The sequence below is a fragment of the Magnolia sinica genome, chromosome 10 (assembly GCF_029962835.1).
Source record: "Magnolia sinica isolate HGM2019 chromosome 10, MsV1, whole genome shotgun sequence".
In the NCBI taxonomy this organism is placed as follows: domain Eukaryota; kingdom Viridiplantae; phylum Streptophyta; class Magnoliopsida; order Magnoliales; family Magnoliaceae; genus Magnolia; species Magnolia sinica.
Genome location: NC_080582.1, coordinates 77,617,686 through 77,630,347, shown reverse-complemented (window position 1 = coordinate 77,630,347; position 12,662 = coordinate 77,617,686). Strand labels below are relative to the sequence as shown.

At 38.7% G+C, this 12,662-nt stretch overlaps 1 protein-coding gene across 6 annotated transcripts in view; it reads right to left on the bottom strand.

The window, feature by feature from the left end:
- The window catches only part of LOC131217063 (uncharacterized), a 33,705-nt gene extending 22,815 nt beyond the window's left edge, over nucleotides 1-10,890 (bottom strand). For 2 of the 6 annotated variants that reach the window (XR_009157171.1, XR_009157170.1), the window contains exons 1-7: nucleotides 10,723-10,890; nucleotides 8,689-8,796; nucleotides 8,401-8,472; nucleotides 7,961-8,010; nucleotides 7,797-7,883; nucleotides 7,465-7,508; nucleotides 6,594-6,641 (exon numbers count right to left, since the gene is read on the bottom strand). Coding sequence is in view for 3 of the 6 variants with exons in the window: in XM_058211795.1 (XP_058067778.1) it covers nucleotides 6,594-6,641; nucleotides 6,746-6,819; nucleotides 7,465-7,582; nucleotides 7,797-7,883; nucleotides 7,961-8,010 (377 nt within the window). In the remaining 3 variants the exon portion in view is untranslated. The other 4 variants (XM_058211795.1, XM_058211792.1, XR_009157172.1 and 1 more) reach the window with 4 other exon arrangements.
- Between the last annotated feature and the right edge of the window lie 1,772 nt (nucleotides 10,891-12,662).

Sequence of the window (12,662 nt, the reverse complement as noted above, 5' to 3'; positions counted from 1 at the left end):
GCGTATCGTAACTCAGGCTGCCATGGAACATCGGGCTAATGTTAGTGCACCTATTTCTGTGGCTTATGCAGCATAGGGGAGGAATAAGGGTAGAGATATGCGTGCTGTCCAGTGCTTTAGTTATAAAGCTTTTGGTCATATTGCTCGAGATTGTCCTACGAAGTTCTGTAACTACTGCAAGAAACATGGTCATATCATCTCTGCTTGTCCCATTCGACCTGAAAGGAAGCAGGGTACTGCATATCATGCCTCCATTGGTGCCTCTAGTTCTGCTGCATTGCCTGCTGCCTCGCCGGTTATTCCTATTCCTGCTCATACAGCCTTAGCAAACCCGAACCCACTCACTCCTGAAATGGTACAACAGATGATCATTTCTGCTTTTTCTGCCTTTGGGCTCTCAGGTAATCCTAAAGTTTCTTCTAAGCCTTGGTATTTTGACTCCGACGCCTCTAACCATATGACCAATGCTGTTGTTCCTCTTTCTAATGTCAGAAATTATGATGGCAATCTGAAAATTAACACCGCTGATGGCAGTTCTCTGCCTATTAGTGTTGTTGGTGATCTTTACTCTTCCTTAACTGATGTTTTTGTGTCTCCTGACCTCTCCACAAATCTTATTTCTGTTGGTCAATTGGTTGATAATAATTGTAATGTCCATTTTTTCCGTTCTGGTTGTGTTGTGCAGGATCAAGTGTTAGGAAAGATGATCGCGAAGGGCCTAAAGTGGGACGCCTCTTTCCTCTTCACGTTTCTCCTTCCGCTATTATTCCTAGTTTTTCTTTCCTTTCCTTTGCATGTAATGTTGTTGGTTCTGAAAATAAGATGTGGCATAGACGTCTAGGCCACCCAAACTCTGATGTACTTCGTACTTTGTTTAATTCTGGATTATTGAGAAATAAAGCATGTTCTTCTTTTGATCTTTCTTTTGATTGTACATCATGTAAACTTGGCAAAAGTAAAGTTCTACCTTTTCCTCATCATGCATCTCGTGCCTCACAATGTTTTGATATTATTCATAGTGATGTTTGGGGGATTGCACCTGTTGCTTCTCATGCGCATTACAAGTACTTTGTTACTTTCATTGATGACTTTAGTCATTTTACTTCGGTTTACTTCCTCTGAGCTAAGGCCGAAGTTTTTTCAGTCTTTCAGCGCTTTCTTGCCCTTCTTGAGACTCAATTCTCTGCCAGCATTAAGGTCTTGCGCTCTGATTCTGGTGGCGAATACATGTCTAATGAGTTTCAGGACTTTCTTCAAAGCAAAGGGATCATCTCTCAGCGTTCTTGTCCTTCGACACCACAATAAAACGATGTTGTTGAGAGAAAAAATCGCCATCTTCTTGATGTGGTCAGTGTTCGAAATATCGATATCATCTGTTCCTCCTCGCTTTTGGTGTGAAGTCCTTTCTACCGCAATTCATTTGATCAATCGCTTACCCTCTCCTACGTTAAATCATGTTTCTCCTTTCTTTAAGTTGTTTGGTCATTCTCCTTTATATTTTGATCTTTGTACATTTGGTTGTGTTTGTTTTGTGCATCTCCCTACTCATGAATGACATAAACTTACTGCTCAGTCTGTTAAGTGTGTTTTTCTTGGTTATGCTATCCCTCAAAAAGGTTATGTTTGTTATGATCCCCATGCTCATCGTATACGGGTTTCGAGGAATGTGATTTTCTTTGAAAATCAATATTTCTTTCCATCTCATGTTGAGCTGCCATCTGCATCTTTATCTCTTCTACCTAGTTTTTCTGATTCCCCAACAATTGTGGAAAGGTTCACACCTAGTTTTGTGTATGAAAGACGTAGTCGACATGAGTCTGGTTCCACTTCCTCTGTGCCCCCTTCCGATCTTGACCCGGCGCCTGATCCTGCTCCTTCCACCACTCTTCGTTGGTCTACTCGTCCTTCTCGACCCCCTAATTGGTATGGTTTCTTCTCTCCTGTCTCTCTTGTCACTACTTTATCCACATGTCTTCACCAAAGCTATGACTCAACAGCGGCATCAATTTCTTGTTGCAAATTGTTGCTAGTTGACTTACCAGCATCAATTTGAGGGGGGATGTTACCGTATACAATTTTAGGATGTTACCGTATATAATTTTAGGAGTTTATACAATTTAGGACTCTATTAATATTTGCTGTACAGATTATCTTACCATGTATAGATGCTGAATATTAGGAATCAGTTAGACTCCGTGTATAGCATATACTTCCGTGTATAGATGGAATTGGAAAATAATGAAAGTGGCTAAACTGACAGAGGCAGTTTTTCCCAAAATTTCTCTACGCATTCTCTATTTTGACACCAGAGAACCGACCTCTACTCCATCCATGGAATGTCGAGCATCTAAAGGTCTACTACCCATGAGCTGAGTCACGAAGAAAAAGCGACCGAGGTCAAAAGCTACTTGTATTGCATGTAAATTCCTATGGATTTTTGCAATAAAAACTCCTCAGCATGGAAGATTTTCATCTAAACTCCGCGTCTGCTTATTCACACTACCAAGGACCTCCTTCAATGCAAGGAGAAACACTCCTTTGATGGGCCGACCCTTGAAGAAGTGGTCACTCCATTAACTATAACTACACATGTCAACGAATAAGCCAAGTCAACGCTTATAAATCAGCGCGGCTAACCACACTACTACTACATACAAGTGCACGACCCTACATATCTACTAGGCGAAGAGCCATCTCCCCGAGCATTGCCTTACACGCGGCCACACCCCATTAGCTCTGTCGATCCAAATTCCCAAGTTGCGCCACGTCTTTAATGAGCAGCATTAAATGCCGCAGACGAAGAGTCCTCTCCTCGTCCATCACTTTACACATGGCGATCTCTCATTCGTTATGGCCAATCTGCATTCTTAGTCGGTGCAACGCGTCAGCACAACATGGGTCCGTAGCCAAAAAGTTGTCATAGCAGAGTACAGCACCTCGACTATAGCAGGCCATCATTGCGGATTTTCCTCGATTTAGTTGCCCCCGCTAGCTGGCAGTTAAAGCGTAACATCTCGTCCGCCCGACCTCGTTCCACCGACTTACTTCCCAAGCTCACATTGTAAACTCAAGATGTAGGGGGCTTCTGTTATGGGGAAATATAGTGTGACTGTCCTCAGGGTCGGCTCCAGCTGACGAGCACACACTCCAACACCACAATGCCCAGAGGAGCTGGAGTTCACTTCCCCAAGCACAGTCTTCGGCAGTGCACGCCCCCGAGCTTCCACCTATGCACCTCACAAGGACTATCTTAAAGTGCCCTAGTCAATCCAGCTTGGCTCGGGACAGGCCCAAGGGGTTGATCGGCTCGGTAAAGTTGAAGAGCTCATCGAGGACAGATGGAACTGACGAGAAGATAGGCCCAACCTCCAGCTCGGAAAAACCAATAACCCAGACGACCAATACAGAACTTTTGAGCTCCTCATAGCAATCCCTGGCCGATCAATCGTTGAGCTCAGCTCGGCTCAGGGCGACGCCCGGCCCATCATCAGCCGATTGTTGGGTTCAACTCGGCTTGGTTCGGGTCAGCTCCATCCGCTCAATCAGTTGGTCTAATTTGGCTCTGACACAAGTAAACGGAGGTTCAGCCCGAATCTTTGTGATGTCCGACTGAGGGATCCACATCATGCTAACCCTTAATGTCCCGACTAGAATCATGCCGACCTACCTCCATGGCTGGGCAGATGATTGTCCTCGGCTATGCATGACTCCAGGGTAACCGTTGGCGCCCATAACTTGAGCGTAACCGTCCACCGCGTAATTCCAGGGTAACTGCCCAGATTCACCACTCGCGCACATCTCGCCTAACGGCTAAAGTCGTGCACAAGATTGCAGACGAACCTATCCCCCATGCACTATAAATAGAGGACCTACTCCCACTGAAAAGGTACGTAAAATCTCTCGGCCTAAACCCTTCAATCACGACCAAACCCAGATTCTAGGCCTGACTTTGGCATCAGAGGGTCCCATGCTCTAGCCAAGGTCTCCTTTGTTCTTCTCCTGTGCAGGTGCTTAGAGGTCAGAAGAGGGCAATCCAAATTCTTGCCTCAATAGTAGCTAACAACAAAAAAGAAACCTAGGGGAAGCTAATAGTTGTCTTGCAGTAGGCATAAGAAATTTCATTAATTCAACATCTTTTGGTTTCAACAAGATAAGGTTGAAGAGGAACAAAACTTTTTTTATATTATATTTTATCTGATTTTATGAAACTAACCTAAATCAAGTGATGAGCTGATTTAAATTTCTCCATCCATTTACGCTACTAACTGCTAGGATTAGATTTCAAAATGTGATTTAAAAACTTGGTATTGACATTAGAGATTTATAGGAGGGTGACAATGTGGTGTGAGTGCCTGGTTTTTGCTGAAACTTGATAGATGAGGAACTTGTTGATTTTGTAGGACCGATGGAACCGCTTCATGGTGCAGTCTCTTTGGGGGTTATGACTGAAGGGTTTGGAATCTTGATAAATTGGGATGCTTCTCAGTTAAGTTGATCTATTTTTTCATTTCCACTCCTCCCCTATCTACATTGGATCCCATTCATTGCATATAGGCACAACAAGAAATAAGAGAATATGTTACTGCATTAGATATCCATCTATTATTCTGTAAGTTGTGGATCTATTGTTGTATCTGCAATAAATCTAATGTTTATGTATCATCATCATGGATGTAGAGCTGAAGGCGAGTAGTGATCTCGCCAAGGATGTAGAGCTAAAGGGCGTGTTCTTAGCCATTGGTTAGAGTGAGAGGCTATAGAGGCTATTGATGCTTATTGGTTGAAATTTAAGTTTGTTAAGGTAAGCATGATTTTCAAGCATGGATTTTTTCGGACTTACGAGTCTGTTTCTATGATAAGAGTATTTGTCTATACATAAATGTGACAATGCTTATTAGTTGAAATGGGCTTTATACGTGGCCATGGACATTGCTCAATATAGTTGATATATGGGCATGGCTATAAGTATTGCTAAACATGGGTATTTAAGATGTTTTATTTGTTTTGTATCTATCACACCTGTTTAGACTCATTGTATAAACAATTTGGATCATTGGAAGACAATCCAGATTCAAAGATAAAGCCCCAACATATGACATTGTGATACGGTGGGACACATTTGACCAAACTTCCAAGTCCCATGTCCTTTTGAACCTTGTTTTCTAAGAATTTACCTTAAGAAATTCAATATTTGTAATTTCTTCACCTACACTATATATAGTTATCCTTGGTTGTAGGAACTTTTTGTGCATTGTTCCAGTCCAAGATCTGGCTCCTGATTTGGTTTCTTACTCGTTCCTGCACCTGAATTCTATCCTACTCCCGATTGAGCATTGTGCAATCAAGGGAGAATCTCTTGAATTAGGATGTGTATCAATGAATGGAATCATGTAGTGTAGTTATCTTGTGCATCATGTAGTTATCTTGGTTTCTACTTATTCAGCTGAAGCGATGAAGTAACTAAAAAAAGTTACTATTAATTAATCTTAAACCAAACTTACTTATCTCAAATAAGTTACGTATCTACTACTGTAAGTAGAAAATGCAACTTATTTGGTGGTATCCAAACGGGTCCTTGGTAGCATGGCTATATTATCTTAAACTAGTTCTAATAATTTAGAAACTGTTGGTCAGTTAAATTTGCTCTTCCATGGAGCTTTAAATTCTGGGATTGGGTTACAGAGATTTCTAAACATGGAAAACTAACATAGAATCCTCAAAAAGCCATGTAGATATGGAAAACTAACATGGAATCCTCAAAAAACTCCCATAGACAATTTAGAAATCTGGCAGTCTCATTTAACAAGTTATTTGGCAGTATCATTTTAAATGTATTAGGGATAAATAAATTTTTCATGGTGACCTGAATCCCACTGTTTCATGTGATATGGTCCACCTGATAATTGGATCTGCTTCACTTTTAGCATAATGCCCTGAGATGATCTGGAAATGCGGATGGACAAAGTGTATCCACAGGGATTAGTCTCACCGTAGGTGATTGCGTGTATCTGCAGGCATTAGTCTCACTGTAGGTGATTGCGTGTATCCGCAGGGATTAGTCTCACTTCAAAAAAGAGGTGGGGACACCCTGTGTCTTCAAAAAAAAAAAAAAAATGGTCTGGAAATACAGATGGACAAAGTGGATACAGAATAAATACATCAAGGTGGCCCAAAGTTGCAAATGTTGTAATTGTTTTAAACTCTTGCATAATCTGTGTCATATGCAATGGATATACCTATCTCATGATTCTCATTTTGCATATGAAAATCCACATCACCCAAAATTTTGGTTTTGAATACCCAAATATGCACTATTTTTGTGGTCTTTGTGAACAAACTTTCAAGGACCAACCCAAGCAAAAGACAACAAGCTGAAAATTATATAATAACAAAGCCACAAATAAATAACAGAATGAAGATGCAAAAGATTTCACATGTTCAAACCACATCTGGAAAATGCTTAAAGATGTTGTGCAATGTTAGAAGAGGATGTTGAGGAAAACACGCGCGCAAAAAGCAGTTATACCAATCTATTAGTAATCACATAGAAGACACCCAATCATTAAATAAATTCAAGGATTCCAGCTACTGACCTTTTACTGAAGAACTTGTAAATGCATTCAACATCACGATCAAAGTACCTGAGACAAGGGGAGGTTTTCAGAAATATAATGATTGCGAGGACGGTTGTTAACAAGTAAATAATGGGCTAACAACGTAAAACATTGGAGGATGTATTACATATATTTGTGCATTGCGATGCGAAACAGACAACATTTGAGGGAAATCAATCATTGTAACCTCCTCATTATCATTGATCTATAATAGAACAGTTGAGTCATTTGATTAAAGGTGAGTATAATTATCAAATGATGCATAGCTGAATATATATTGAGGAACTTATAATGAGGAGGTTGCTTACTAAGGGCTAAAGCTGATAATTGTGAATGGCAAAAAAAAAAAAAAAATGTGACCGGCATTGCTCACAACTCTGCACACACACATGCCCAAACACACATGCACACACAAATTGGTTACAAGTTCACACACGCGATACACACCCCCCCGCACACAAGAAAATTGATTGTAACAACTTCAAAAACGAATGATACACACCCACCTGCGTGCGCGCACACACATGCATATTGCTTGCAACAACTTCACACACGTGTGGCACACGCACATGCATAGGGAAAACATAAATACAATAAAATAGCTACATTCCATATATTTGTATCATATGTTTATTCAAGAAAAAATAACTTGCATAGAAATCAAGCAAAAGTCATTATGAACTCTTCTGTGATAGAGTTACAGCCACATTAAAAATATCTAGAAAAAGAAAATAAATAAATCATGATCTGCTGATTATAGCACCCAAAAGTTAGGAAAACAATAGAATTTCAACAATTCTAAGGAAATGTAAAAAATGGAATCATTTGCCTATCAGAGATAATTGCATACCATAATGTTAAATTCATTGAAGTCACAGTGTATGAGACCATGTTCTGCAAAACAAACAACAAGACCAACAATTGCGTCAAAAACAGTGTCTGGGTTTTCCAATTGCTTCACCTGTACGCTGCATGGAGACAACTCACTGAATCATAAACTGTCATTTTCCAGCAAGCAAACCTCAGAAAACATGTAAATTTACATAAGGATAAAGAAGAAAACCTGCACTTCTGATACATGTTGAAAAAAACGTTCTACAAGTAAATCAAACATCCCCTAGTAGCCAGAAAAGGTGGGCTTCGAAATCAAGAGTATTTCAGAATCTTAAAAGGATATCTTACAGTGGATAACCTTGGACAAGCAACATAATTACACAATGCCTATTGCAATCTACAGCAGTTGGAACAGGAACACTACCAAATGACCACCTATAGAAAGAAAAGAAGCACAAAATATTACAAAGTGTGTTGGTGCCAAAAAGATGGAGAACAATATAAATACTCACATATGAACAAAAAACTGCTGCAGTTCACCAGCCAGACAGCAGTAGCTCATCTGAAATAGAATCCAAACAATTTAGCGCACCAGAAACGCACACAGACACAGCCACACACTTATGAACACATTCGCGTGATGTGTGTATGCTTTAGTATATAAATGTATAAACCAGTGCTACATGCACAACTTAAAATTTACATAAACAACAAACATCAGGCATTTTATGTTATCCTTCAAAACAAAAAATTTAAAAAAGAAAAAGAAAAAAGAATGGGCATATCCAGATAGGTAGTCACAGGTGGCATTGCAAATACTGACGATAGACATTAAACTCAAGAGCGTGGAATGGATCTTAAATTTGAAGATGCTAAAGGCAATCAACATATTAAGCAGCAAGCTTTTACCTTCAGAATATTTGGCAAGAATGTTCAAGAGAAGAGCTTTTACCTACAGAATATTTGGCAAATGCACCCTTATGTTTTTCATCTTTCTTTCATGTCAAAAATTTCCCTCCCTCAACTGGCAAAAGGAAATTATTGAAGTACAAATTATTAAAAAAATTGATGGAAATATAGTACGAAATGTTTATTAATCTATGAACTTGAACAAAAAGAAAAATTATCATACGGACGAAAGAAAGTGTAAACTTATCAAACGAGGAAAGAATAATTTAAACTTTCATAATCTTGTGCAAATGATCCAGCCATACTCTAGGAATCATTATGAAAAAGATACCTTTGATTCTGTGATTTCACCATAGGCAGCATGCTCCTTTGGTACAGCAACCAATTGAGCACTTACGTGGGCTTCTAATCCTATTAATAAGAAAGTTCATCTACAATCCTATTAATAAGAAAGTTCATCTAAACCAATTATAAGAGAGAGATTAAAAGAAACCGTCAAAGTAAATTCAGGTTGAACCAGCAGAATTGAAGACCAAACATGACAAATCAATTCCAGAAGACGAAACTTCAGTGGTAAGAATGTTGTCTCAGGCTGCCCAATAATTTTATCAGCTTGAGAGGCTTAGATTGACTTCAAAATTCCTATATATAAATTCTAAAGTTAATCTAAGCCTCTCAAGTTAATAAAACTGGCGCGAAACTACAAAGCAAACAACCTTTGAACAAAATTTGAATCACTAGACTTCAAACTTGAAGCCCACTCCAAAAAACTCGACTTCAAACTTGGACAGCAACAAATGTTGCCGGAGGGTAAAAGTAAGTAGTTGTAATAGACATAGTACAGAATTTGTAACCAGTAAAGAAAGAGCATAAGCAATTTGATGGCCATACCTGAAATCAAATAAGATATCATAATTTTTATTGGTAAAAAAGCTCACAAAAAATAATTAAAACGAAGCCTGAAGAAGTATAGGAGGAAACAATAATACCAAATTCCCTGCTAAGAGACACAAGGCGTCCACAAAAGAGGTGTCAGGAGGGGAAAAGTATTTGCAAGGTAAGCCTAACTTCATTAGCTGATCTAGGAACTGGATTGCATAATTAAAAGAAATGATCTAAGGAATAGAAAAGGATTGTAGATTAAACACAGTTACCAAGCATTGTCATAAATAAAAGTCTCAAGAAATAGTCATGGAGGAGAAAGAAAATATGTTGCCCGATCAATGATGTGCTAAGAAAATCTGTTGGCTGATCAATAATGTGCTAATCCTCCACACTAATTATAGTTGATTTACAACATTATGCACCATTTAAATTAGGGGTCATTTGGAATCATGGATTCTGAGGGTTTGTGGGCATTTCAGTTTCTTTAGACTTTAGTAGCAAGGATTTTGAAGGTTTGGATTTTTATTCTTCCAAAATCCCCCCAAAGAGTCCTTTTTGCATTCCCACCTCAAAGCTGATTTGTAAAATTCACTCAATTCCACAAGTTTCAAAATCCACTGGATTCAAGAGGATTTAAATCCATACTGCCAAATGAATCCTTCTATAGACCATTCAAATCAATCACACAAGGAAAGAAGCCATTCTTAGTTACTTGCAGGTTCATTTCAATCTCCCTTCAACCCATAATACATATGCAAGAAAAGGCAGGTAACTTGTGATGGTACCCCAGAGTGTAGTTCACACCATATGTGGGACACGCCTCAGTGATTGGAACGGTTCTTCTGGTGGACCCAGCATCGAAGGCCAATAACCAACAAACTAAAATGTAAAACCAGTTAAGAGTAAAAAAGGTACAACCTAGAGTAACGCTGCAATGCAAGCACGGTGTATGCCTTGGAAGTATGGTCTTGACCGTACATGTAGAAATGTGTATGGAGATTGGACCGTTGATATGGTGGGTCATCATGTAGATGGGCCATGGCTCAATCTAACTGTTTGATCGCTATGAATTTTACGTGTTGAATGTGGACCATGATTCATCTTCCTCAATCCTTTCCTAAGCTACAGATCAAATGACTACCATAGTTTATAGCATTTATCTTAGGATGTGGAAACCTGATGGCCCACCAAATCAAGGCTTCTGATCACTATACACATGCCATGTGTACAGTGGAGGTAGCACTTCTCAGGAGGATTCCTCAAAAATGATAATCCCTTTGGTAAACAACCCAATACAAGTTGATTCTCTCCCCCACAACCAAAAATAAAAATAAAAATTCAAAGAATCGAAAATACACTAAAATTAAATGCTAACAAAGCAAGAGAAAATTCAAAAATCCTATTCAAAAATAAAAATCAAACAAATCATAGAATCCAACACCAGCTTCAAAAAGAAGAAAAAGAAATCGAAATAAATTACATTTTAGATCGGAAAACTGAATCCAGATCCAGCGTCTCGATCCTCTTGCAGGAGGACTCCAATCTGCCTTTGGAATCCGAAATGCTCTTTTTTTTCCTTCTCCGTTCAAGTGCACTCCAGAAACATAAATGAAAAAACGGAAAAGGCAATAAAAATCGAAATATTCCTGCATTAGGGCATGTGTGGATGCCTGTAAATTCTTTTAAGTGGTAAGTGACATACCTGTAAGTCACTTACAAGTGTAAGTTATTGGCAGGCAAACCTGTTTGGATGTAAGTTGTAAGTCAATTACATAAGTTGGTTTTTCTATTTGCAAAACCTATAAGTTACTTACAGGTAGAAAGTTGTATATTCACATCAAGCATAGCTTAGATTAAAAAATTGTTCTAAAATATCATACTCATATAAAAAAAACATGGGATAAAATATGTCATTTGTTTTTATTAAGCTAAACCAATCATCAAATGGGCTATAAAAGTAGGCCCAAGAATTCAAAATACCTATAATATAGAGTAATAACTCAATTTAAACATTGAGAATAAACTTCCTCCGTAAAAAACTCAGCAACACAAACAAGGTGGGCCTAAAATCCCTGATGGAGAAATAGTTGGGCAGAGTGGATATATCATACTCATATAAAAAAAACATGGGATAAAATATGTCATTTGTTTTTATTAAGCTAAACCAATCATCAAATGGGCTATAAAATTAAGTTCGGCCCACGGTAAATATATACGGTTTATCCAATCAGTCCATCCATTTTTTTCTTCTACATGCAGAGGTCAAGCCATAAAATTAAGCATATCCAAAGCTCAAGTGGACCATACCACAGGAAACAATGAAAATACTAATTTAAACTGTTGAAACCTTTCCAGTGCCCATAGTGATCTTTATTTATCCTCCAAGATGTTCATGAGATCACAAACACCAGGATGAGGGGAAAAAAAATCAACTTGATCCATAACTTTTGTGGCCCCCCAGAAATTTTCAACGGTATACATTTTTATTTTTATTTTTGGGTTAGCTTCTTTGTACACACCCATGACAGTGCACACACTTCATGTTAGCCACCCTCGCTAGGGATCATACCAAGACCTCAAGTGTTGAAACGAGCTATCTCCACTCAGTCTGCCATTTGAGCTATGTTCAACGGTATACACTCAATTCACAATATTTCCTGTGGTGTAGTTTACTTGAGCTTTGGATATAGCTAATTTTTAAGATCAGGACTTAAATTTAAGTATTAAAATAGATGGACAGTGTAGATCAAATTCATATATCATAGTGGATCCCACAGAGTTTACTCATTACTCAGCACTCAATCCCTTCCAGCAGAATACTCAGCCGCGCACAAGTTGGCAAGAGTTCTCTTGAGAACTTTTTAAGAACTCATAATACGTGACTTGAGTCCAAAATCTAAACGGTCCATGTGATGCAAAACCCCATGAAACCCCTATGACCCAAATTTTACTTTGATCTAAAACATTGGTGGGCTATGACAAAAGAAAACATTTTCCTACCTTAATTTGCATCTCCCTTTGATATGGCCCACCAGAGTTTTAAATCAGTGTGAAAATTGGTCCTTGATGGTTTTATGGGATGCTGCATCACATGGACCGTTCGGATTAGAGATCCATGACACGTGTGAAAAAATATGCACATGCGTAGGTGCGTATAAGTGAGCATGCCTGATTGTGATTGAATGTTTGCCATTAAAAATCTTCTTGTTTTTTCTACGGTTATTGTGATTCGCCGGCCACAAAATAAGCTGTCAGGGACTCCAATGGCACGTTGTTAAAGGAACTGTTATAGAATAAGGTCAAGCTAGTCATGGCCGACAATAAATCTTTCTTAACCACTTTGAACTCTAATGATAGGGGTGCACATCAAACTGGTAGAATCGTGGAACATCAAACTAGTAGAATTATGGTACTGGGTCA